This window comes from Coffea eugenioides, chromosome 2 (assembly GCF_003713205.1).
Source record: "Coffea eugenioides isolate CCC68of chromosome 2, Ceug_1.0, whole genome shotgun sequence".
NCBI lineage: Eukaryota > Viridiplantae > Streptophyta > Magnoliopsida > Gentianales > Rubiaceae > Coffea > Coffea eugenioides.
This window is the reverse complement of record NC_040036.1, coordinates 79,273,266-79,300,409: the sequence shown is the minus strand read 5'-3', so window position 1 is coordinate 79,300,409 and position 27,144 is coordinate 79,273,266. Positions and strand designations below refer to the sequence as shown.

The 27,144-nt window shown below is 37.9% G+C and overlaps 2 protein-coding genes across 5 annotated transcripts; both read left to right on the top strand.

Moving 5' to 3' along the window:
- Positions 1-36: 36 nt before the first annotated feature.
- On the top strand, positions 37-18,406 carry LOC113761280. Its single transcript, XM_027304191.1, has 16 exons — positions 37-469; positions 1,224-3,905; positions 4,845-5,298; positions 5,946-6,174; positions 7,443-7,607; positions 8,958-9,230; positions 9,312-9,557; positions 10,371-10,760; positions 10,861-12,249; positions 12,383-12,439; positions 13,944-14,372; positions 15,081-15,304; positions 16,109-16,242; positions 17,316-17,573; positions 17,646-17,824; positions 17,925-18,406. The coding sequence occupies exons 1-16, from the start codon at positions 58-60 to the stop codon at positions 18,024-18,026; spliced, it is 7,623 nt and encodes a 2,540-aa protein (XP_027159992.1). The 5' UTR covers positions 37-57; the 3' UTR covers positions 18,027-18,406.
- A 3,083-nt stretch (positions 18,407-21,489) lies between these two features.
- Positions 21,490-26,494, top strand: LOC113761424. 4 transcript variants are annotated; one of them, XM_027304404.1, is made up of 4 exons: positions 21,490-21,697; positions 22,242-22,310; positions 23,196-24,173; positions 25,788-26,494. In XM_027304404.1, the coding sequence occupies exons 3-4, from the start codon at positions 23,227-23,229 to the stop codon at positions 26,269-26,271; spliced, it is 1,431 nt and encodes a 476-aa protein (XP_027160205.1). In that variant the 5' UTR covers positions 21,490-21,697; positions 22,242-22,310; positions 23,196-23,226; the 3' UTR covers positions 26,272-26,494. The 4 variants fall into 4 exon arrangements, with proteins under 4 accessions (XP_027160205.1, XP_027160204.1, XP_027160203.1 ...); XM_027304403.1 differs by having other exon boundaries at positions 22,225-22,310; XM_027304402.1 differs by lacking the exon at positions 22,242-22,310 and having other exon boundaries at positions 21,491-21,697.
- Positions 26,495-27,144: the final 650 nt, after the last annotated feature.

The following is a 27,144-nucleotide window of genomic DNA, read 5'->3' as shown; positions in this document are numbered from 1 at the left end:
AGGCCAGTCGGGGGATAGAGGAGTGCCTCTTGCAGGTGCTCATACACACCGACCACCATGGCAGAGAACGGCGCAGCCACCAATTCTTCGTCTCCCCCACTATTTGATATTGCCCACCACTTACCTCTCCGTCTAATTAGATCGGAGATCATCCCTCCGGCCCCGAATCTAACCAATTCAGCATCCGGACCGGCTATTGACTGGTTATACGACTTCGCCGGCTACACATGGATCGCCTACGGAGCATCTTCTCTCTTAGTCATCTCTCACTTCCCCAATCCACTTTCCCACTCCGAGACCCTCATCGGTCCAATTTTCCGCCAGGTCTTCCAGCTCTCCATCGACGGCACGGGCATTGTATCAGCAGTCTCTTGGTCCCCTGCTACACCTTCCGCTGGTGACCTAGCTGCGGCATTGGATAATTGCATTGGAGTATTCTCTTATAATTCCGATATTCCTCCTTCTAATAGTAAGTTCAAATGTTGATTCTAATGTCGCTTGTAGAATTATTCGGATGTTTTCATGTTTCGTATCTTGAAATTGCAGTTTGTTGTTTAAATTGGTTTGGAGACCAAATATGTTTTGTGAATATGCTACTTATAGTAGAGAGTTACGGAGAGAAATCCAGATTTTATTGTCCTCTCTAGCTTAGATCGTGAATAGTCCATTGAAACATACGGGGTAACGCTTTCTACCTTCTGACTAGCTGGTTATCTGAAGCGGAGACTTAATTGATTTGACATGAAGACTCCTTGCTTTTATTTAGTGTAATTGGATTTTAGGACAATGAATGCCATAGTTTTAGTTACTGAGATCTGAAACGTCTCCTTGTTGACCTTTCTAGCTGGGGCTAGACAACATTTACCTTATTTTTCCGTTTATTTGTTCTTTAACTTTATGAAGTTGCATCAAAAAATGGAGACCTGAGGGACACTGCAAATTGTGTTGTCAAGTATCCTCTTACGTGCTATGATGATCTGATCTCTAGAATAACTAGTAATGAGTAAAAGCATTTACGATTGGAGTTAGTGGATTCTATCTGTTGGAATTTCTGCTGCAGAATACTGGTTCATGCAACCCGATAATCGGATGCCTTATCCTCCATTAATAATTAACTACTTTGGTTTTATTGTATGGCACCTTGCTTTGACTATTCCCAATTTTTTGGTCAACCGTGTCTTGCTCCCTTGATTGTGAGTATGAACTTCTTTACTGATATTCAGGTTCTTTTTGTTGGAGCCAGAGTGCAATTCTTGTACAATCTACCAAGGCAGAGGTGATACAATGGACTGTTTCAGGAGATGGGATAATTGTAGGAGGCATTGAGATAGTCTTATGGAGAAAGAGAGAGAAATCCTGGGAAAGGGCTTGGAAATTCAAGCGAACAGTGCCTCACACTCTTGTTTCTGCTAGCTGGTCAATTGAAGGACCTCTGGCAACAGCTCCTTTTGGTAAATTGCAGGTCGGAATTTTGTCTTCTCCAGTAAATGAGGCATGCAATTCTGTTGCGGTGAATTTTGGCCATGGAGATTCCAAATTTTTTCAATCTGAGCTTCGTCATCCATTGCCAATATCGATGATCCAATGGAGACCATCAACTGGAAGACCACTAAATGGAGATGTCAGACAACCACCAAGGTTGATGTTATTAACAAGCTGTTTTGATGGCAGTGTGAGACTATGGAGTCAGAGTGATGATGGGAAGGTCAAAAAAGGTGGCAAGGACAGCTGTGATCATGCAATGACAAAGTTATCCTTTCGAGTTGTTGCTGTAATTGAGGTAAACCAAGCACTCAATGGAACTTTAGGCTCCACTGTATTTGTCACTTGGGCTACTGAAATCGACAGTATTGCTCGCCCCCAGTTTTTCTCCCCTGATTGTCAATACAATAAGACTGGCTATTGTGAATGGTTAATTGGGTTTGGTCCTCAATTAACAGTTACCCTCTGGGCTATTCACTGTCTTGATGAATTTTCTCCACTGAGATTTCCCCGGGTCACATTATGGAAAAGACAAGAATTAATCAGTCCTCAAGTGGGATCTGGAGGATTGCTACTCAATAAAGTATTCATCAAGAGAAATAAAATGTTTACCCCACCAACAATGTGTTCTTTGCTTCAAGTATTACCCTGTAATTCTCTGGCTCTTTTGCACTCACATTCACAAGCATCACCTGATGCACAAGATAGATCTACAAATAATTGTTACGATAAAGACTTATTATCATCCTGTGCCTCCGGAATTCTGGATATTGATAGTCACACTGGGACTATATTAAAGGTTGTAGTTCATCCTTATCTATTCGAAGCTGGACTTGCTGCTTCTTTGGATACAAATGGACTGCTTCTCTTTTGGTCACTTTCCACTGCTTCTAATGGTGTTGCTGGCTTGCGGACATTGAATCCCTCATGCAAACTTTATAGGAGAAGTGTTTTTTCTGAAACTCATGCAAAGTGCACTAGTTTGGCATGGGCACCTGCTATCTTCAATGAGGTTCGGGTTCTTGTCATGGGGCATGCTGGAGGTATTGATTGCTTTATAGTAAAGGTTATGGACAATGAAGAAGACAAAATTGCTGTCCACCGTTTATGTACAATCCAATATGGCAGTCAAGACTTTGATAGAGGGCCAACTACTCTTAGTTCAATTCCTGTGCTTTCAGCCTGTAATAGAACATCTGTTTCTGGTAGTTTTATGGTAATAGCTGTATGGAAGAACAGTTTTCAGGCTTTGTCATGGAACATAACAATCCATCATTGTGATTTGTTGAGAAACTGTTTCGAGTGCGGTTGCAACATTGGTGATACTACTGAGAACAATTTGTGGACATTTGAGAGTGATTTTTCTGAAACGAGATACTTCATTTCTATTCATCCTTACTCATCCATACTTCCTGCTCCATATGACGAGGATATGATTTCAAGTTTTGCGGTGGTCCATCCTAGTAACTTTTTCTCATTTGAAGAACAAGGATGGAGTTCTGCTGATGAATTTAGCCCCAGCTACTCCACATATCACATGGTCACAGGTTGTAGTGATGGTACTGTAAAACTATGGAGAAGTTTGCCTGCAAATTTATCCAGTCCAAAATCACTCTGGGATCTTGTTGGTGTGATTGCTGCACATCAAGGCCCAGTTTTGGCTATATCGCCTAGTGTTTGTGGACAAAAGATTGCAACTGTCTCCCATGCGGGATGCTTAAGTAGTGCAAGTACTGTACATGTATGGGAATGTGTGCACTTTGGGACTGGTGGCAAGTTTATACTAGAGGATACAATATGTTTTGAGGGAGAAGTTGTTGCTTTGAATTGGTTGATGCTGGGCGATGGCCATTTATTATTGGGTGTCTGCTCACAAAATGAACTTAAGATCTATGCTCAAAGACGCTGTGGAGGACAGGATAGTTTGAAGTCAGAAGAACATGTTGAAGGAAATATTTGGGTTTGTATTGCGGTAACTTCTAAATATCCTGTTATTCAGGACTTCTTTTGGGGACCCAAAGCTACTGTCGGGGTTTTACACCATGACTATTTTTCTCTCTTCAGTCCTTTCTCACTCTTGGATAAAAAGAATCTGCTGTTTTGTTGCCCAAAAAGTACTCATCCTTCCATTTTGAATGATGGTTGCAATGAGTATTTGCTCCCTGCTGTTTTCATTGATTCTGACATTTGTGGTACTGAAGGATCATCAGTTGAGGACTGTGGTCAACAACTCAAACCCCGGCCTTCTGTGAATATGATTGCAGAAGATAATCTCCTCCCATTCTTAGATGTGGAGAGGAGTAAACAGAACTTGAAATTTGATTCTCTCATTAATTTTTGGAGCTTATCAGAAGTATCACAGAAGCTGGGAGGATCTCTATCTGCTTTTCATCCTGAGGCACTTCTTCTGAACATAAGTAAAGGTATTAACGAGTTTATCATAGTTGGACATATTCTGTATCTCTGTTGATCTCATTTGTCCAATGATTATACCATTGAAGATCTAGAAAATGATTATAGGCTTGATGATCACAAAGAATGGGCTACTGGCAAATCTGCTATTTTAGTGACAAATTCACAGATAGAATTCCTTGCACTGTTCCATAATAGTTGGACCTGAAGTTGAGTTAATAGTGACAAGTTTTAGTTGTGTATCTCTATTGGTTCAGCTTTTCTGTTCCCATGACTGAGTTTTCGTATGCAAACTTTTTCTGATTATTATATGTTCTGTGCATTAATTTTAGATGTTGTAATTTGATGGCTGCTTAACAAGTAGTTGAAGTTGATAACTTGCATGTCCTTGTCTGTTTCATGCTTATTTTCTCCATCTGAAATGTGAAAATCATATCTTACAGAATGCAGATCATTGATGTGCATAAAGAGTTTGATGGATATCTTGTTTCAACAGGTTTACTTCAGCAACAGCAAATAAGTTGAAAATTTGATCCATGGTTCAATTTCTGAACTTGATTTGGTAGAAACATTCATAAGCTGACTTCAAAGATTGTTTAACATGCTCTGTTTTCCTGACTGTTATAGTTTTTAGAGCCTTCTTATCTTTTTCGGAATGGGTTGGGGTGGAGGGTTGGATTTTGTCAGTGCTATATTCTTTATTCCTGCTCATGCAATATCTGAATGTTGGACTGCTGTGGTTATGTTTTACCTCTTTTTCCTATTCTTGCAAAATTTTATTTCCCATACAGCTTACTTCCTTTTGTTACCCGCTGGCTTTTACTTCTTTGCTTAACATGGCCTGCTACGTACCTAATATATTGTACTGTCATTTGTTAATCCTCACTTCCATTCTTATTTGTTGGTTCACTTTGTGTCATAAATAACCATGACTTCATAAATTCCTCCAGGTAACTGGAAACGGGCATATGTGACTTTGCAGTATGTTCTTGAGAACATTGCATCCGCTAAAATACATGGGAAAATGTATTGCTTTGGGAAAGGTGGCCATGTTGTTTCTCAGGTTCCTTTGTCAAATTATCTTGAAGGGCTGCTTTTTTCAAGCTCAGGTGATAAATCATTTCAGCAGAATGGAGCAGCAGATAGCATTGCATCATCTTCCCAGTTTCAGAAAGGAGCCTTTGCATTTGGCTCCAGTTGGGCCCAGAGTGCTAATGCACTCCCCTCATTTTCAGTGAGATCTGAACCTACAGACTTCGTTGATGTTCTGGGAAAGCTGTATGAGTCTGCTGGCATAACCAATACTGAAAAGATGCAGATGCATGCTATCATTGATATCCTGCAAGAAGTTATTAATCACCACACTGTTTCTGTTTATGGAAGCCTCGATGAACCTGGTCGAAGGTATTTTTTTTTTTTTGAAAAAAATTAATATCTTGGAGTTACAGGAACTTGACTTTAATTCCAAGAGAGGCTTGTGTTACTAGAGGTTGTATAATGAACTGTTTGTTTGTCTGCTACTGAATTATATGTTCTTTTTTGGGCAAATTCCGCTATTAGATTGTAATGTGGTAAATGGATTGCTGTCAAATCACTGTCAGTTACCATTTGCCGATTACTTGGAGACTCTTGAAAGTAGAAATTATGTAACATTTCTTTCAAATAAAAGTTGAGGTGAATCACCGTTGTTCTGCTCTGCCCCTCTGTCTCTGTCTCTGTCTCTGTCTCTCTCTCTCCCTTTCCCTCTCTCTCTGTCTCTCTCTCTCTCTTCAGGGCTGGTTTGGGTGGTTGGATGTTCTGCCTGGGTGTCTAGGTAATCTCAAAAAATTGCCAAATTGTGCTTTCCTGGTGTTGTTGCATCCTCCTAGGTTCTTAAAGATGGAAATAACTGCAATATATCTAGTTAAGCTAATATAGTTCTTGTTGCTCAATGATTTCTTTTCTGCATCATTTGCTTGGTATGACTTAACTCTTTGACCTATAATTCCATTTCTGTTATATTCAATAGCATTGTTATGTTTTTGTTGACACTGTTTCTCCCTCTTTGCAAGGTTTTGGGTTGCAGTGAGGTTTCAACTGCAATATTTTGCAAAGATATATGGTAGGTTACCTTTGGCAGGAGAGTTAGTTGTTTCATCAGAGCAGATTGGATGGGCCTTTCACTCAGATTGTGAAGAAAACTTGTTTGATTCTCTTTTATCTAACGAGCCATCTTGGCAAGAAATGCGTGATGTTGGTGTTGGATATTGGTATACAAACACATCACAATTGAGATTGAAGGTACCATCTGTAGCTAATCCTACTATCTCTGTTTAATGACATGTTTCTTTTTGCTCTGGATGCATGTACATCGGCATGAACTGATTCCAATAAACACACAAAGTTATTTAGTTATGTAAAACTTTCCAGGTGAAATAAGTATATTTAGCTGTGAGTTGCCTTTTCTTTAGAAAGTTATAAACTTTATTGCTGTGTAGCTTTGTTGAGAGTAAGAGTCAAAGATTAGCTTTTGCAGTCGTTATTTGCTATGAAGAGAAAGTTGTAGTACAAGATTTATTTGGTGCTGCATGAGGTTGGTATGGACATTGTGTTCCAGATGTAAGCTTTTTTGTGTTAAACTAGTTCTAGTGGTGATTTGTGAAAAACTCACTGCATTCATCTTGGGATCCTCTACCCTTCAAAGGATTTGCGAAGCAATTTAAATATAAAAATGCAGACACGTTAATTGAAGATTTTCAATTACAAAATGTAAAAAGAGAATTCTAAGAGAACTGATGTGCAAAAAAACAAAAAGAAGCACTCTTGACAAGGAAAATAAAGTGTCATGTTGGACTAAGGTGATGGAGGTTTGTTTTAATTTCTGTTGTTTATTTGTGTATTTGTTGACACTACCCACTCTTATTGGGGTGGTTGTGAGCTACCGGGAATGTTGGAAATGGTAAATGTATCCTTTGGCATCCTTTCAGAAAGTAGTTTTTGTTGAATGAAGATTTGTGATATTTGCTATTGTCAATCTTTGGTCGATTCATTAACTGATGATGCTTAGTGTCTTGTCATGGGAGATATGTATATATCTCTACCATATATAAAGGAAGAGGAGGGGGCTTGGTGTAAATTGTTTTTTGTCACTTCTTGTATTTCCTCTTGTATCCTCCCATTGACAAGCTAACTAGTACCACCATCTTCCTTGGGGGAAAAAATACTCAAAATTAATGGTCAAAGAAACCTCCAATAACTCCCCCCCCCCTTTCTCTTCCGCAAAAGAAAAAACTTGTATCATTTTCCCAGTAGAATACATGATTGCTAATTATTTTTTTCTTATAATTTGCTCACACATACGGTGTGCCTTTCCCACTAGTGTACGTTATGCATGTACAATCTCTTTGTTTAGGAGGTTTAATATCTTGATTGATTGCTTTATTATTAGGTTTTCATGATTGATGCTATTTTTGCAAAATACAGTAGTACGTTATGTTCAGTTCAATGACGCAAAGTAGTAGTAGAATGTATTGCTTTTCTTTCTTCAGCAATCTGTTCTATTGTTATAGATGGAAAAGCTGGCCAGACAACAGTATTTGAAAGCTAAAGATCCCAAGGCTTGTATACTTCTTTACATAGCATTGAATAGGATTCAAGTTCTGGCTGGCCTTTTTAAAATGAGCAAGGACGAAAAGGACAAGCCTCTGGTGGGGTTTCTTTCACGCAATTTCCAGGTAATACTTATGTTGTAATTTTTTTGCTCAACTTCGAAGCACTTTTCAATAAAATGATTCTGAACAAGGGAAAAAGTCAAAACTAAAAGTTTAAGCATTCAAGTCTTGGGTTTGTATTTAGTGAAGTACGTGATCCTTTCCTTTTGATGGGTTTTAATGCTAGCTTTCTATGGACTGGATCCAAACCTAACCAAGAAATTAAGGGTAGGGTACAGTTACTTTATTTTCAGTACTGCAGTTGCCAAAACTGAAGCATATATGTCCAATGTTGGTGGAGGCTCTAGTTTCTTTTCATGATTGGATATTAAAAGACGTGTCTCTATTTTGAGGAAAGACTATAAGATTTTAAAAAATCAGAATATGTAAATAGTTTTACTACTTTGTCTCTTCCTTACTTGATGTTGAATTTTTTGGTTGTCCCTATGATATGTGTTCCCCTTCCACCCAACCCCCACAAAAAAAAAAAAAATCCTAGAGCCTTAATGTATTACTGATTGGCCTGTATCATCTATATTGGAGATTAATTGTTGATGGTTTTTAAGAACTAGAAAAGGTGGAAACAAGAAAATGCTTTTGTCATATTAAATTTCCATTATCTGCGATGTAGTTGGGGATGAAGTTATTTTTCAAATTTTATTATATGCAAGTAGAATTGATGGTAAAACGAGATCTGTTTCATCAGTAGTAAATACTGTTTTCTCCTTAATATATTCTTACTTACCAAAAAAAAACTATTTTTCCTTATTTTGGAAATGCCTGTTGGAATATTCGATTTGTGAATATTTTTTCAATATACAATAACATTTCTTGTTGTTTGTGTTTTTGGGCGAAGGTTGATCATAGTTATGGGGTTTGGTTACCCTTTATACCTTATCCTCCTCAACTGTAAGTAGTGCAAGAGAATTAGTAAACTTAGCTATTTTGTTGAGCTGGTTCAACCAGCCAGGGGGTCAGCCATTTGCAAATGGACTAGTTCATGCACACCTCTTGCTTTTGCAACTTCCATTGTGATGAGTGGCTTTTCTCCACCATTCTGTTTGGATCATTACTAAATTATCTTGACTCAGTTTTTTCTCTCCTCAACCTACTTAGGCAATCATGGAAAAAGTGATACATTTTAACCATGGAAGTTAGAATACTTCAAACTTTGTGGAGTATCTCACGGGCTGTCGATAACACTAGGGGTTTTCATTGTCTTTGCAGAACTTGAAATTCTTATATTCCACCTAAATAGCCACTTATGAAGTAAACTTTGTCGCGTTTTGTTAAGTTACTTAAACCCTGCTAGTTAGTTACTTTTTCTTCTTTTACTATTTTTAAACTCTTATCTGCACCAACTCACTGTTATAGGATGAAAAGAATAGGGCAGCTGCTTTGAAAAATGCTTATGTTTTAATGGGAAAACATCAGCTGGAGCTTGCTATTGCTTTTTTTTTGCTTGGAGGGGATACATATTCAGCAGTGAATGTCTGTGCAAAAAACCTTGGGGATGAACAACTTGCTTTGGTAATTTGTCGTCTTGTTGAGGGGTATGGTGGACCATTAGAGCATCAACTTATTTCAAAAATCATCCTCCCATCTGCAGTTTCAAGAGGTGATTACTGGCTCGCAAGTCTTTTTGAGGTACTAGTTCATCCATATTGATGGGTTCTAATGGTGTTATTATTACTGGAGCCTCATTTCCATTTTCTCTATTGTTGGCAGTGGATATTAGGAAATTATACAAAAGCATATCTTTCAATGTTTGGTGACCAGACAAGTTTAATAAACAAGGAGTCAGCTGTCTCAACTAGTAAGAAGTCTCTTCTGGACCCAAGTATTGGTCAGTACTGCCTGATGTTGGCAAACAAGACAAACATGAAGAACGCCATTGGGGAGCAAAAAGCGGCAGTTCTCAGTCGGTGGGCAGTATTGATAAGTGCTATTGCATTAAGCAGATGCGGGTTGCCTGTAAGTAATCCTTGTGTGTTAAATTATGCTTTCACATTTAGACCTGCTGGTGTCACCTGGAAACTTTTTTGCGTGGGAATGTTACTGCAATAACTGTATAGCTTAGGAAAATTTTGTCCCCTTTAGAACAAGTCTCATCATTTCCCAGTGCTTTCGCTGACCATTTTGAAGCTGAGTATCTATGTTCCTTGTTTCCACATTCAGTTTCAACTTATAGTGCCTGGAGTGGATGCTAGTTGAGTAACTTGATGCTTCTGAATCCCGAGAGCAAGATGTTTAAACCTCTTGGTGTGATTATTCACTATTCATTGTTTACTAATCAAATGGCCCTTTAATATCTAATCTGGATCACTGTTGTTGTTACAAGCTTCCCGTCCCTTCCAATCAGAAATAGTTCATACTGGTGAGCATCTAACTATCACAAGCATTTTGTTGGTACTACCTCTATCACCTACTCTGTTAGTATGACCTGACTGTAATGACTCAGGTTCATAGTTCTAGTGCACCATATTGTTGAGACCATACCGCTGATTTAAGTTGTGCACTCATAAAATACTAAGAATACACCCCCCGAATCACAACACAAAAATGGGGTAAAATAAAAGAGCAGGCCACCTCTTCTACCTGATATTATTGTTTGTGGGTGCTAGAAAGCTGCTGGGAATAGTTGTTCTTTAGCTAATTTATTGTATCGTGGAGGTTAGATGAATGAAGAACTGCAACAGTGTTGTTGTTGTATGTGTATTTTTGTTTATGTACAATATGGGTTTCCATATGTTTAATTCTGGTGACCAATTTTGTTATCATTTGAAGCTTGAAGCGTTGGAGTGCCTTTCATCATGTCGCAATGCTTTAGGTGCGCAAAATCAAGGAACTGTGTTAGAGAACGGTGATGTTGAGCTTCTGAATCAAGTTCTGGAGCTATCCCCAGTTGGAGATTCCTCAAACTGGACATTTTGTGATCTGGCTAAGCAGAAAGAATTACTTGCAAAATCAGATTTGGCTATGCAGTACCTGTCACAATTGTTAAAGGAACATCCAAGCTGGGGGGATATTATGGTACCGTTTGGTGGATGTAATTATATGGAGTCTGCTTATGAAGAATACAAGAGATCTGTTGAAAATTTTTATGGAAAATTAACGGTGACATTGGAATATTTCCAGCAGAAGTTCTCCTTGAATCCTTTCCATCTCATTGACAAGGTATCTAGTTGCCGATGATAAAATCATATTCTCTGCTGACTTCTTCACTTGTTCTGTATGAGCTTACTAATTATGTTTTTCTTCTGATCTTCTTTTACAGATCGTATTATTCTTGCATAACAATGGCCTTCAATATATTGGATACCACATATTTCGTGTGTGTGGCTCCAGATTCCTATCACCAGAACAATCATGTAGATTTGATGCTTTCCTTTCTCACCCGCACAAGCTACTTTTTAGGATGACTGAAGAAGTCTTGACAGTATCAAGATTTATTGTTTCCAGTAGCTTAAGTTGCTCTCATTTGAAAGTGTCTTCCACCAAGAGTGGAATTGCTACTGAAACTTGTTCTCACTTGTTGGTAGCTTTGGAGTTTTATCAATGGAATCTCATACGGTCATTACAGTGCATTAGAGCCACACTGAAGTTGTTTTTTGGCTCATCAACTGAAGATATCCTGCATATGCCTTTGACAGTTATTGACTTAGCTGAATACTATGTCTATTTTGCATCTTCCTGGAGCCAAATGAACTTGAGTCATCTTGCTCTGATCTCGAAGCCTATTTTAAAGAGATTTAGTCAAGAAGATACTCCTCAGGAGATCTTAAAGGACGTAAACAAAATTCTTTCTGAGATTAGAAAGATTTTGGCTGATGAGTTACCATTGAATGATATCGGAGCTTTTGAAATCAACGAAGAGATGCAACATGAACAAGCTGGAGATATCTTAGTAAAGATACCTGAAGATGATAGATGGCTAGTTATTGTCGTGTCTTTTTGGGGCCAAATTTCTAGTTTTCTTAAGCATCTGCTTGATTTGCTCATCGAAGTACTTGAAGAAAGCTCTTCTGTTCAATCTCCAAGGGGGTTCCCCCTCCCGACAGTGCCAACTTTATCTGTAGTTGGAGCTGATGGGAAAGATGTACAATTACCAACTGCTGTTTTACCATTTTCCAAGCTATTGGATGTAACATGTTCACATATTTCTTTTTATTGTGCAAAACAATTAGCTTCATACTTGCTGCTGAAAGGAGATACAAGAATTACAACCATACTTTTAAGCACAGAAAAAGATTATTCTGAATCTTTTTCCCAATCCAAGTACTTTAGTCAAAGAGTTGACACTGTAGATATGTGGGAGAATGAAGCTGATTTATCACCACATGAGATTTTCTGGCATATCTGTGCTGATCCGAAAATATTTCCTGGTTTTGTGAGAGAAAATTTGAAGTGGTTTGAGTGCATTAAAAAGAAGTCTTCCAGAGGCTGGGTTGATGTGTATGTAAGTATTCTGAGGGAATACGAGGGTGGGGAAATTGATCGAGAAGATGATAGACTTGGAAGTCCTTGTAAAGCTGCTGGATCACCTGTTGCATGTCTGACCCCAAATGAGCATCCCTTCATTGCTTCTGGGGGAAAAGACACAGAGAAAGTTGTTCCTTTTAATACTCCTGCAGAAATATATAAGAGAAGTGGAGAACTTTTGGAGGTTTGTGCCTTTTTTTCCCTCGCCCTTTGTCTTTTACGTCACAAAGTATATGATTCATAACCAGAAATTTTGTTGACCATCCCTGAAAGACTGTTACTGAACTGAATGATGTCTAATCTCCTATGTTGGGCAGGCTTTGTGCATCAACTCCATTGATCAGCGTCAAGCTGCTCTTGCCACCAATAGGAAGGTACCACAGACCCTCTACAAGCTGCTTTACCTTTTTTTATGCTGACATATTCTGAGAATCTTATTATAATTTGTTATTTCTTTTATTACCTCCCCAGATGTTTTGCCCAAGTTTTGGTTTGCACTTGCAAAAGTGTGAGCTATATTGTATTTAATTAGAGATGCAGCTTTCAAAATGATTATAATTTGAACTCCTCAAAGAGAGCTTTTCTAATTTTTAACAAAATAAACATTTCCAATCTGTGAAATACAACAGACAGAAAGACCTATCTTTGGGAAAAATATCATGCCCTTTAACGTGGCAGCTGCTAATTAATCAGAAGACATCATGCAAGGAAAAACTGTGTTGTAGGGGGGGGCTGGTAAATAAGCTGTCTGAAGTATCCTTGATTTCTGGGGTCGTGGACCATCTGTGCAAAGAGACCATTTATAGCTTGAAGAAGAGATTGTTTGGCATCAATACTCACCAGAGTTGCATTATTGAGATATTCAGAATCTTTTTGTGGTGCCTAGTATATACAAGTGAACCAAGCCTTTGGGCAGGCTCACTTCGTAGAAAAGCTTGTTCTATCTTGCTATTTCAATAGTTCATTTTGGACTTGCCACACTTGGCTTGGAAGCTAAAAAGCACAAAATCTTCATGAACATCTTGATGACGGTTGGAATTATTATAGTGCCTAAGCTCCAACATTAACGATTCATGTAACTATGCGAAATGTTTCATGAGTAGTCTAAAATGATGGATTGAATTTCAGATCTTGATCATGTGATATGCTGGAATACAGCAGCGGGTTACTTGTTTTCTGTTGTGTTATACCGTCTAATTCGTATTATGTTCAGCCTATATTACACTCCCAAATGTTACTGATTTTAAGAATGCGTTAAATGCTTTTAGACGATTTTAAATGCTTTCTGGATAATTCTTGAAGTTTTCTCAACTATGTTATTCAGGTAGGCCCTTTTGTTTGAACATGGACTAGGGGGTTGTTGGCCCTTTCTTGATCTATATCTACTAATCTTCTTTCTTTAATTTGAATATGAGTTTTCTTCATGAGAAAGCTCAAGGGTTTTTTTGGGGATTTTACGGAAGTAGTGCGTTAGTATCTAAGGTTTGGTCAAAAACTGATAAGATAATTGACCGTCAATGAAGCCACATAGTGACTCCGGGAAAAGTTAGTACTTTGAACCTCTGCTTGTACAGATGCACAGGTTTGTTACTCCGTAAAGAAGTGTCTCCCAGTGTTGTAATTGAATGAATTGGCTGTTTTTTATTTCGTTTAGACATAAATACAAGTGAGAGGGGAATGTCCTCAGAATTTAGAACATAATCTGCCATGAGATAATAGCTGGTAATTAAGTTTTTCAGTGCTGCTGCTTTTTAGTAAGTAGATTTGCTTTTACTTGCAATTCTGAACTGTTATTTCTTAATCTGAGTGTTTAATCTGTCCAAATCTTCATTTACTTTATTCTTTTGTGGTATAAGAAATGCCTATCTTTAAATTTAGGGGATAATATGCTTCAACTTGGAAGATGGGCTACCTTGTGGAGATGAATCTAAATATGTCTGGGCAGATGCTGACTGGCCCCACAATGGGTGGGCCGGATCTGAGTCTACTCCTGTCCCAACATGTGTTTATCCTGGAGTTGGTCTTGGAAGCAGAAAGGGAGCTCGCCTTGGGTTAGGCGGCGCAACTGTTGGTGCTGGCCTTTTTGCAGAGTCAGGTAAAGAGCTAAAGGATGGTGGAGCATTTGGACTTCCGGGTTATTCTGGCATGGTTGGATCCAGCCTTGGATGGGGGGTTCAGGCAGATTTTGAACAATTCGTTGATCCAATTCCTACTGTTGGAAGTGTGAATGCCAGTTCATTCTCAACTCATCCTTCAAGGCCACTCTTCCTGGTTGGTTCCAGCAACACGCATGTATATTTATGGGAGGTAAATGTCTTCTACCAAGAGTTGGTGTCTATGAATAATCTGGCTTGCTTTATCTTAATTTTAGGTTTGCGTTACCATCATATCAATTGGTGAAGAGTAGGCACCACAAGCCATATATTGCTCTAATGTTAAATGGCCTCCAGTTCCTGTAAAATGTTTTAAGTATATTTTTAGTCTAGGAGGATAGTTGTTGCAGTGCTGAGTGTAGGGTGTACAATCCTGTCCTCTACCTGACTTACAAAGTAAGCAAGAATTGGCTTATATGATTCCTTCATCTTCCATGTCTGGACTTGTCAATGAGTGATACTTGTCCAAGCTCCTTTATTCATACAACAGATCTTTTATATACCTTCATTATGTTGAGCCTTTTTGTATCTATCCTATCAAAATTTTGCTCAGGATCTTTAGAGAATTACACAATTAAAAAGCCCATGATCATCAGGATCTGTTAAAGCTTTGTCAGTGGACTTTCAGGTGACCAATTCCTGCATTAGTCGAGAATAGGCCCTTATTGAACTAATTTGCACTAGTTAATACTCTATTGCTTCATATCCAAGGATTAGAGATTTGGAAATAGCACATTTTTCTTATATGTGCTTAACGTCCTAGATATTAGAAGTTTTCATTTTTGATTCATCTTTTGGAAATTTGTTTTTCTTTTCCCCTTCTGCATAATTTGTAAAAGGTTGTATAAATTGTGATGATCAGTTTGGTAAGGATAGAGCAACTGCTACATATGGGGTGCTTCCTGCTGCAAATGTTCCTCCACCGTATGCCCTTGCATCCATCTCTGCTGTAAGGTTTGACCACTGTGGACACAGATTTGTGACTGCTGCACAAGATGGAACTGTTTGCACATGGCAGCTAGAAGTTGGAGGAAGGAGCAATGTTGGTCCAACAGAATCCTCTATCTGCTTTGACAATCATACATCGTAAGCACGCTAAGTGGATGTTTGTTAAGAAAAATCAGTTGTTTTTTTTTTTCATTTATTCTATGTAAGTAGCAGAGTTCTATATCCTTCCTTGAGTCAGAATCTTTTTAGGCAGTAGTTACCTCTCATAGGAACATGAGATTGTCATAGTTTATCATGATGAGTTGCAGATCTTTGATGATATCAAAGGTTGGTCTTGCTTCCTGAAAATAATGCCTGGTTCATGCAATAACTTTGAAAAGTATGAAGATTAAGTTTTCAAAACCAAATGAATAAAAAACATAAATATGTCGATATTTGGAAAAGAAAAGTATGGGACACTGCCTGTAGGAAACTGAAGGGAAGAGAAAGAAAAGAAAATCTATCTTGTCATGATGTTTCCTTGATAATGGAAATTAAAAAATTAAAATGTTAATATAGCATCTGGAAGCTGAATGCAGAAGGAAAGAAAGTAAAAAGTGAAGTTGATTTCGAAGTATTTCTAGTAGGTTTATAAGATGGCCTTCCCTTTTCTTTCATTTCTTCCCAAGTATGTTCAAAAGAAGCTCAACTTTGGATAATATAATCTATCTATTGTTTTTCCACCATCAATGAAAAACATGGAGCACTGAATCTCTCTATTCTTCTTCTTTTTCTTTTCTTTTCATTTGTTTCAAAGCATAGTGTCAACAAGTTGTGTGCACTTCCTTTGCCTCATGCCTTGACAGGTAGTTTTAGATTTGAGATCTACCCTGGAAATGCAATTCATATCTGTGATTCTTTTCATGTAGACATTTGGTAAACACTTACCATCTATCTTTGCAGGGATGTCACTTATGTTACTCCTAGTGGGTCAATCATTGCGGCAGCTGGGTATAGCTCTACTGGCATCAATGTGGTTATTTGGGATACACTTGCTCCGACAGCTACTTCACGGGCTTCTATAATGTGTCATGAAGGTTTTTTACCTATTGAATTTTTAATTTAGTTGGAAAAAATCATTTTTGAAGTGTTTTTTTTAATTTTTAAATCTTAATGTGTTGGCCCCATTCATAAAAGCATGTGCAAATTATAATACTCCTCTTGAAGGATTACGAGCGTAACAAGAATGTCTTTCTGGAGAAGATTTGTATTATATGCTGCAGAAATTAAGGGGAGGTTGGCTGTAGTTCTAGGAGCAAGAGAAGAGGTCCTTTTACTATCATTAAACTGAGACGAAGGTCAGTTGAGGATATATGCGGTTCAGTATGCTTCCATGATTGAATTAGAGGGAAAACTGACTATCAGTACCCCAAAAGCCATTCAGTTGGTGGAGTGCATGAAGTCTTTGAGCATCTTTCCTCTTTCATTTGCCATGGATAAGTTGATACTTTAGTGTGAAAGAGGACCCTTGTTGATTGCAAAAACATCCAATTAACTCTTAGTGAATATTCAGTAAGAAGTAAGCGAAGTTCACTTATCCATTACATTAGGGTGACTCGAGAAAGCTTGAAAGGGAATTCGGAGAGCCCTTGATATTGTCTAAGTTCATATTCTGTATCCTGGCGGAGTTGTAAGGCATGCTAGTGCTTGTATGGTAGGCTATCTGAATGTTAGTTGTACTGAATGCTTCCTGCCCTTCTGCAGAGTTTTTTACTCTTACTGATGGTAATTTGTGCATCCTGCTCGCTATCAACAGTTGTTCCATCAAGCATTGCTATGGACAGTAGATGCATGCTTGAGAGCTAAATGCATTCGTTAAGGAAATCAAATTGGTAGAAAGGAATTTGATGTATTTTAAAACAAGAAACCATAAAATGGAAGACAATAACAAAAGGAGCTCACCTTCTGGTAAAATAGAAATCAGTATCTCTCAGCTTTCTGTCTGCTCTCTGTGTGACTTTTTCTTCTGCCGAATATCTACTCTCAATTTGCATATTTTGACATGCATTAGAAAAACTTAATTTCATTCTTCCATAGCGATTTATGCTTAATATGTAAAGTTGATGATGACATGCATGCTAAAAAAAGTATGGAAATTGTGCGATTTTAGGTGGTGCACGCTCCCTTTCTGTCTTTGATCATAATCTTGGAAGTGGTTCTGTTTCTCCCCTTATTGTCACGGGTGGAAAAGCTGGTGATGTTGGACTGCATGACTTCCGCTACATAGCTACTGGAAGGACAAAGAAGCACAAGCATACAGACAACATTGAGCAAAATGTCAATCTGTCTTCCACTGAAGACATGCACAACAAAACTGGAGACCAGAACAGAAATGGGATGCTCTGGTATATACCAAAGGCACATGCAGGTACTGTAGATGTTTGTATAATTTCTCCCAGTGAATGTTATATCATCTTCTGACTTGGATTCTCTTGTAAAGCGAGCGTGACCAAAATATCTACCATCCCAAATACAAGTTATTTCCTGACGGGAAGCAAGGATGGAGATGTAAAACTCTGGGATGCCAAGAGGGCCAGATTAGTATTTCATTGGCCAAGATTGCATGAAAGGCACACTTTTCTGCAACCAAGCTCCCGTGGTTTTGGAGGAGTTTTTCGGGTAATTCTTTAACATGGTCTAAGCTTTTCTTCTGGAAGTCAATCTAGTGACTTGCAAGTTGTGATCATAAAGTGAAGCGACATTTGATCCTGTTTTGCAGGCGGCTGTTACTGATATTCAAGTTGTTTCTCATGGTTTCCTTACATGTGGTGGAGATGGTACCGTAAAGTTGATTAAGCTGAAAGATTTTTCTCACTTCTGAAAAGGTAACATGGTTCCCCTGGAGGAATTGTAAAATAAAGTTTTGACAAGAAAGTCTTTGCTGTTGAAGAAATGTTGCAGTATTGAACGTCTGTTTTAGAACTAAGACGAATACCCTTGTTGGGCACCTCTGAAGTGGAGTTCCTTCTTGCTCCAAAAATGATATGTATATTCGTATCAGGTAGCCCTTCATCAGTTTCATCTGTTTGAAGTCATCCGTCCATGAAATTGGCCTTGGGGTTTGAGCCCATGTACATGCGTTTTTTGTTTCATGTGGTATATAGCCTAAATAGTACTAAATGGTGATTTCCTCTTGTTAGATATGTAATGTATAGTTGCATGTACAGAGATACCTGTACGTTGAGCAACCGCTTCAAATTTTGTAGATGTATTACTTGTGTATGGGCTAGAACCTAGACTGACGCTTCTTTTGAATTCAGATAAGGTTCGAACTCTCGACTTACAATTTATAAAGGGATTCAGTTCATATTTGGTGGTCACTTGAGTTGAAGCTCAGTGCTTTGTTTTCCTTTCAATATTGTTTAGGTGTTTTCTTGCGTTTACAGCACCGGAGGGAGTTGGCAGTGTCTTTACCTTCTGAGGCACCTTTGACTCTGGGGTAGTTATATTGGTCCTTTTTTTTTTCGGTAAAAGTCATGTTTACTAGTGCACACACAGTTGAGTACAAAATGCATGGCATAATCCGGAAACGGTGGTGGTGGCCAACTGGGGCTTACTCTCCAGATGGGAAAGTAGAACATGAGTCAAAATATAATTGTAATCTGATGTTATTTTATTTAAAATTGACAATTCTTTTTTACTGCTAGAATTTTGTTTGCTCGGAGAACCCACAATACAGTAAGCTGATGTATTCCATCCTGAGTGTATCATGTATGAGGTGTCCGTATATGTCATTCAGAATTCAGGATTTGGGGTAGTAGCGGATAAACAAGTGGGAGAAAATGCACATTAACTTGATAAAAGGCCAAACACTACACGTCAAAGAAATCCGCGCTCGTCCCTCAAAGTCTAATCCGAAAATTAAACAACTTTTAGGCCTTATTTGAATTACAATTTTTCATCAACAAATTTTTATATTTTTTCATCTGATGATGGTCCACCTTCCTCTCAGGAGGAGTATCATTTTATTAGCCAGCCAAAAAAGGTTCTACTCTGCAATATTTATATATTGTGCCGAACTTTGGCGAAGGGGGTCATCTTGTCAGCTGAGTTCAGCTTGGAAGTGACACGTACAAAGCAGTCCAGAGCTGAAGAAGCTTTAATTGTTGCGGCCTTCTTCCACGTAGCCGTCAATTTCGTGGGAGATGCGCCCCACCTAATTTGACACGATTTTGATGCGAACATAATTGATAATTGAATTGGTATAAAATTCATTATATTAGCCCCTGAGGTCGGCTCGGCTGGTTTTGGGGTTGCTTCGTTAGATTCTGGCACCGTGTGATTGCAGTTCGATTTTTTTATCGTCTTGTATATCTTGGAAAGCGGGTGCACAAGCGCAGAAAAATTAATCCGAAAGAAATACTCTCTGTGATGACCAAAAAATAAATAAATAAATAAAATTCATTATATTAAAGACATGTTAATTTACATTCAAATTGTACCGGTTTAAACGATGAACGGAGTTGGACAGAAGCTCAACTACTTAAGAGGCTCGATCCCAATTTGGTCCTATTTTTACTATGGGCTCCCACTGTTTAGTGTTCTCCTCCTGCTCCCAGTTTTCTTCCCTAATCCTCTTCCTTATCCTTTTAACCCACTCTCCTTTCTTTGGTCGGTATTGCCGACCTTTTTTCTGACAATTTTATCATTCTCCAGAGACAAATTGAACAAACTCATTAGCGACAGCGACAGCGACACCTCCCATCCAAAACCGATAATGTCAAAGACGGATAAACCGATAATTTTCACATCAACCCGCAACTAATCACTATCACAGGACTCTTTTTTTGGTTATCAATTTTTTTAAAAAAGTGCATGCCTACGGTGTACGTCCTCCTCCTCATCGATCAAAAATATACATTTGCATCTAGCTTGGATTTGATCCAATTGTGGCTCATTAATAAAAATTGTTGACTTCGACTTCCTACTAGTTCCTATCTGAGTCCATCTTTTGACGGCTAAAGTAAGCTTCTTCATTAACGCAATTGCATTGCACTGGTATGTTTGCGTTTGATGCAAGCAACACACTCAAATATAATAAACACACACGCATATATACATATATATATGTATATGGGGTTATTACGCATAAGATAAGTGTAATCCAGATTGATTAAAACCAGAGGATAAAGGGAATATTAAAATGCTTTTGCTTCTCAGAAAATGCAGCATGAGCAGCTGAAAGTTGTGATCCGAGAAGAAATTAGTAGTAAAAGCATCAGAAAAGGGAAGGGAGATGGCATGAAATTATGCGACTAGCGAAGGACCACTTAATTACTATTGAGGACTCAGCCCAGGATTGATGGACACATATTGCCTTTGTTTTAAAACTCGGATCGGACCGTTCGATCGAACCGGGCATCGGCCAAGTATCAGGTCCGAGTCATGCTTAAAAACTGGATAAGTAAAAATCCGGTCAAATATTAGGTTGGACCGAAAAAACCGGATTTTTTCGGTTCAAACAGCATTTTAAAAAAAAACTCAAATTTTTTCAATATTATGTTTTGATCCCTAGATTGTTAAAAATTATTAATATACCTCAAATATTTCATACTTTATCAATATTTTCTTAAAGTTTGATATTATTTTTCAATTAAGTCCATAATTTTAATTCTAAACTTGTTAATACTCATTAAATAAAATACCTAATAACATGTAAATTGTTACTTGATTGTTCTAAGTTTTTTGTATTTTCTTGTTAAATATATTTAAAACATAAAATATATATGAATATAAATTTATTAATATTTACATGTTATTAGGTATTTTACATATAATATTTTAATTTTTAAATAATTTTTATTTAAGACGTGATTCGGTTCAATCCCTATCAAATTCGGTTGAATTCATTAACCCTTGACCCCTGAAGTTGACCGAGTCGATATCCGGTTCGGTTCTAAAAACATAGCATATTGCTTACCTTCTTCTTCCTAGTCCTAATCCTAATCGCTTTTCCTTTCCTTTTACTAGTCTCTAGTAATTACCACTTGGACCCCACAAATTTCCATTAGAAACTTATTTAAAGCAAAAAAAAAAAAAAAACCCAATACGATGAATTTAACTTCTGCCCTTTTCTCCAAAAGATATATCCAGATTAGAGATGTCCTCCTTGGCAAACAACATACAATGTCACATGGATAGATATAGGTGAGGAACCAAAACGAGGGACAAGTCATCGTTTTGAGCCCAATGGAAGAAGAACAAAGGGGGACTGCGCAAATTAAACAAAATTTTTTGAACAAACAAAAAAAAAAACCCGATAACTGAAAAACAAAAAACTGAAAAAGAGGTCCTCCCTCACTCACTTTCCCTCTTACTCTCAGACAGCGAGAAGATAGAGGAGAGGGAAATATCGTTGCTTGTCTTTTGGACTGGAAACAAAGAAAACTGCTGCTCCATTATCAATTGAGATCCAAACCCACTTCCCCCTTTTTTTTCCTCCTCTTTAACTTTTGATTCAATCATTTCCGCTCTTTCATCTCTCTCGCTCAGGTCTCTTTTTCTTTCCATATTTATATTCCCCCCTACATGTATATACGTACATCACTCTCTGCCTGCCTATGTGACACATGCACACATACATACATACATGCTAAATATGTAATAATTTTTTTTGTCCCTTTCTGTTTACCAATAAAAGTTTGTCTGATTACAGTGGTTAAATTCTTTTGACATCTTTTTTGGGTTTTGGGGATTTGCTGTTAGATTCCTTGGGCTGATGATGTTATGTGGTTCTTGAGGTTATCTGGTTTATTGATTGTAGTATCAGTTTTGGTTTCTAAATTGGTTCATAATTTTTTTTCCCTTTGGGGGGTAAAGGTGAGGCTAGGTGTACTTGCAAGATATTACCTTTCTTCTTTCCCCTTGTGTTGTTAGCTTTTTGTGATGATTTATCTTTGAATTGGTTGTTTAAATCTACTGGTCTTGCAATTGTTTTAAGTTTTTGTCTGAACAAGTAATGCACCTCCATGTATGCTTTCCTCTACAGATTTAAATAATCCAACTGTAATTTCTCTCAGATTTGATTAACTTGCAGAACTGACAAAAGGACACTTGGGCCATCTATTTCAGCCTTTTTCTAAGGATTCTCATGTTTTGTTTGCTGGATGGTTCTTCAAACTGTTTGGCTTGTGGTTTTCTACCTCAGTTTGTAGTTTTGGTGCTAACTTAATAGACTAGGAAGTTGCTTTAATAGCATTCTGTGCACTAGCTTTTCAAGTTCTTACCGGAAAAAAAATAAAGGTAAAATCTTTTTAAGTGCTTTTTGAGACTTGCAACATATTAGAGTTGCTTGGGTAAAGTTAAAACCTTTGGGGATAAGGGATGTCATAATTGGATCTGCAGTTTTGGTTTCGTTAATCCAAATGTCATGGTGGATGTTTTTGACCTCCTTCAAATCCTGGAGGAAGAACAAATATTCACTCTTTATGTCGCATCCTTAATGAGGTGATCTGGAGGGCATAATCCACTACTTTATTTCTGTTTCTCATTTTGCATATTGGCTTTAATTTTTCTTCTCTATTGCTAAGAGGGTTTGTTGACATAATTTCTGTGGAATTTGTTCTTTGGTAATGACTTTATTGGTTAAGAAGTTGGGCATGAATATTAGAAAGAAGTTTAGATGAAGAGCAATCAAATTTAGTTGTTGAATGCTGCAAAGACTTCTTTTGCAAATGATGTGAAAAAGTTGGTAACTGTATTTGTCAATGCTGTTTGGTGGGTTTACATCTGTACTTATTTAGAAATTTCTGTTAAGTTTGAGATCAGGGAAAGGAATTAATTTATGATAGTTTAGATCAGTGCTGAATTACGTTGATTTTGTGTTTTATTTATTCTACATGCTAGTGGTTTCTTCTATGCACATAAATATCATAAGACTTGCTTTTGTTTCATGGGTGTACATTACACACTTAGTGGAAGAATCATCAATTATGACAGTTTAGCTTGTTATCTTAGAGCATAACATTTTTCTGAGAGAGTATTATTTTAGGTGGTAATATGCACTGAGGAATGGGGGAGTGATGGCAGTTGCAGAAGCAAGGGCTGCTTGGCAGAGAACGGTTAATCGCTGCTTGGTCCAAGAAGATGCTAAACGAGCTCCTAAATTAGCTTACTGCCCACTAGCGTCACCCTTTGTCAGAGAGGTTGAAGTGGGACCTGCAAATGCTGTTGAGGCACAGGACATTTCCAGTGTAGCTTTCCCCCCTTTCAATCGGAGCACTTCATTTTCTAATTTGTCGCCAAACTCAAAATGGTGGCTGCAGCTTCCATCAAATTATTGGCATCAAAGGGGTTTAACAGATGAACAATTAAACTGCACAGATTCAGAAATGGAAACTTTCCATGGTCGTACAAGCTCAGCCCTTAAAATGCCAGAAAGTGAGGATGGCAGTGCATTGTTTTATGACTCGATAGAGACTGAATCTTTTGTTGATTCTGATTTAAGAATCCTTAGCACTGGTCTAAAGAAGGATACTGAAGTCGGAGACAAGGACTTGACACCTATGAATAAGCTGAATCCCCAATGTTCTCCTAAGCTTGAGGATGTAGGGGATTTGTATGAAAGAGCAGAGATAGGTACATATGGTTGTACAGTTTCCAAGAAAAAAAATGAACTGTTTCCTGATTCTGAATCGCCTTGGATTGGAGATGAGAAAATTGGGCCATGGTGGCGCACAGCTGACCAAGATGAACTGGCTTTATTGGTTTCACGGGGGTCTTTTGGACTTATTGAAAATTGTGATCTTCCCCAGCCTCAGAACACGTGTGTTGAGAGGGAAGCTTTTGTTGATCTATGCTGTTTTGATCATGATAGGGCTTGTATCTCTCCTACAGATCCAAAACATCCTGGATGTCATCATGATTTAATTGTCCATAAGCAGAGTAGCATTGCATCGCAAAGTGATTGTCAAAAACAGCGGTTGTCAGTTGATGAACAATTGCAGTGTTCTACTATTACATCATTAAGGTAATACCTACAGTTTCTTCTGATTCTCTGATGTGCAGTAGTTGATTTTTTGTCATGGTCAACTAAGGTTATAAAGAAATCTTAGTTGTGCATAATGGTTTTAAGAGGGCTAAAACTGCTTTGCCCATTTGAGAAGTTTTTCAATCCCCTTCTTGGCCATAGTTTAAAGTTTTATATAGATGAACGTAGTCCAACTTGTCAATATTACATGCAAGTCTTGAGGGTAGGCTGAGATGCAAGGAAACTGTGTGAAAATTCAGCAAATTTAAATAGGCTGATGCTTACTTGAAGTCTTTTTTTTTTTTTTTGGGCCTTCAACAATGTATGGCTTTCTGTTTACCCTTCCTGTTTACGTTCTTTTTCAATTGACATTTGGCCCTCAACCTTTTATATCTCCATCTATTTTCTGTGTGCATGCTTCTATCTGTTGACACAGTGGAAAAAAACATATATAAGTATTTTAAATAAGCATGAGCAGAATTCAATTATTTTGTGATGCTTAAGTGTACTGGGTGTGATCACTTGCTGGTGTTGAACAAGGATTGGGGACTACATTACCTTAGCTGTGAGGGCCATATGAGAAGATGATGGTATTGGTGGGCATGATATATCTGATACCCGTGTAGACACAAATTCCATCAACAAATGGTGAATAAGAAGAAAAGTAGAGAACAGCTGCTCTGACTTCTTCAAACTGCAATTTTGGGCCATGAATAATTATTTCTAATTAGTGGTATAGGCATGATTTAGATAATTGGATTGAGAAAAAAGAAACAAAAGAGAAGATGAAAGTAAAAGGATGACAAGAAGTTATTGGAAGTTACAAATATGGTATTTCCTTTTGTTCGGTAGTTTCTGTGGTAGTGTTAAGAGTACTGCAGAAGTATGGTGAATGATTAGATGTACATATTTTGGATGGAGCAGTATGAACATACATGTTGTTTGGAATGGAAACATGGATGTGGGTAAAGTATAGGTGGGCAGTTCTTGATAAACATTTTTTTTTTTTTGGTTGGTAAAAGGTTGTACTGTTTACCCTTTGTAATAAGGACAAAAAAGATAATCCAATAAGTTGACAGAAATGTGAACACCACAACCCCTCTCGGGTTTTATATGTAGTAAGATTTTGTTTACGGTGCTAATGGAGATAAGCTTCGAATGATCTATTGTACGATTGTGCTTATTGCTTGTTGTTTCATATGACCTGGGAGTCCTGTGGTATGTGTGTGCATCTCACCGTGAAACTGACTAAAAAGCGTTAGCTCTTAGAAGCTGATGTCTTTTGTAGAGCAGTCTAGGATGCAGTGCTTTTTTTTTTTTGGTTCTGTCAATGCTCATTTAGAACTCATTTTGTGCTAATTGTCGACGTAAACAATAGGCACATTAAATATATGCCACGCTTTGTCTGTTGGTAGCAGGTTATTGATGAAACTACTGAAGGTTCCTGGGACCATTAAATGAAAGGACCCTTTGCTCTTAAAAGTTAGAAATTGTATCATTTTTGTATATGTGCATTGTTAAAGTGATGGCTTGGAGAGCTAAAAACTCATGCATGTATCTGTTTTAGTTGTCCTCCTTCCACATTAGTTGCTGATACTGCATCTCCTGAAACAGAGATAGCTCAAATCAAGATGCTATACTTAGAAGCATTGCATCTGATAGCGATTCCAGTAAGGCTCAACTACTGGAAGCTCTGCGCCATTCTCAAACACGTGCAAGAGAAGCTGAGAAGGCTGCAAAGCAAGCATATGCAGAGAAAGAGCATGTAGTCAAGCTTGTTTTCAAACAGGCATCTCAACTATTTGCTTACAAGCAGTGGTTTCAACTTATGCAACTAGAGAATCTCTGCTATCAGATTAAAAACAACAAAGGCCAGCCAATTTCAACTCTTTTTCCTGTCATGTTGCCCTGGGTGCCTCAGAAGACCAGAAAATTGCGGAAGAATTGGCAGAAAGCCGCCAGGGGAAAAAGGGCCAAGAGGGGACGTCCTAGAAGTGACATAAGCAGATATGCAGTAGTTTTTGCATTAGGATTGAGTCTTGTTGGTGCTGGTTTACTCTTGGGATGGACTGTTGGGTGGATGTTACCGACATTTTGAGTATACGGGGTGGTGTGGTATATCCAATTTTTCCTTCTTGGTGAGTCAATGTGATGATTGGTTTACGCTAGGGTTGATTGCATGACATTTCACCTCCTGCTGTATCTATCCATGTATTTAGGGTACTCATCTTTAGCTTTGATGAACTCTTGCAGAGTTTGTGCACGTGAATTGATGGATGTTCCGTGTATATATGTATAGATGAGCATATTCTGCCTTGTCATGCTTGTGTTGCTTTAGGTCTGCTTCTTTCGACGATTAATTCTCAATTATGTGCCAGAAATGAGCCTGAGTAGTTTTTTGGGCTATAAGAAAGTGTCACGGAAACGCTCGTTTGCCTGACCTAATATCTGCATGTCTCTACTTCACTCTGTGTCCTTTATTGCTCTGGAATGCTCCAGTAAATGAAAGCTGGATCGTTTCCTGAACAAAAGGACAGTCCATGATTACATGGATCAAAAGAGTAAAAAGGGAGAGAGATTGGAGAACGGAGGAGCAAAAACAAAGAGGTAGAAGGGAGCCTTAAATGCTGTGGTATTTTATTGCCATTGTTGTACTTTGAGCAGTTGCACATTGCACGAGACCTCATTAGCAAATGTTTTCTCTGATACTCCTTCCATTATAGGGAATGTTTTGCATTATAATTCCAGTTATTCTAGCAAGTGGATGATGGGTGTTAAAATCTTGAGCACTCACAGCATGAAAGCGCTGTCCTAACTCCTAATACTTTGGCACCCCCTTTTCTGCAAAAAAGTTTTAGACAAACATTAACATTTTTTCTAAAATAATTACAATAAAATTTTAGACAAATACCCACAAACACATCATCTAAATGGACTCATAATAAATCAACATGGATAATAAATTCACGAG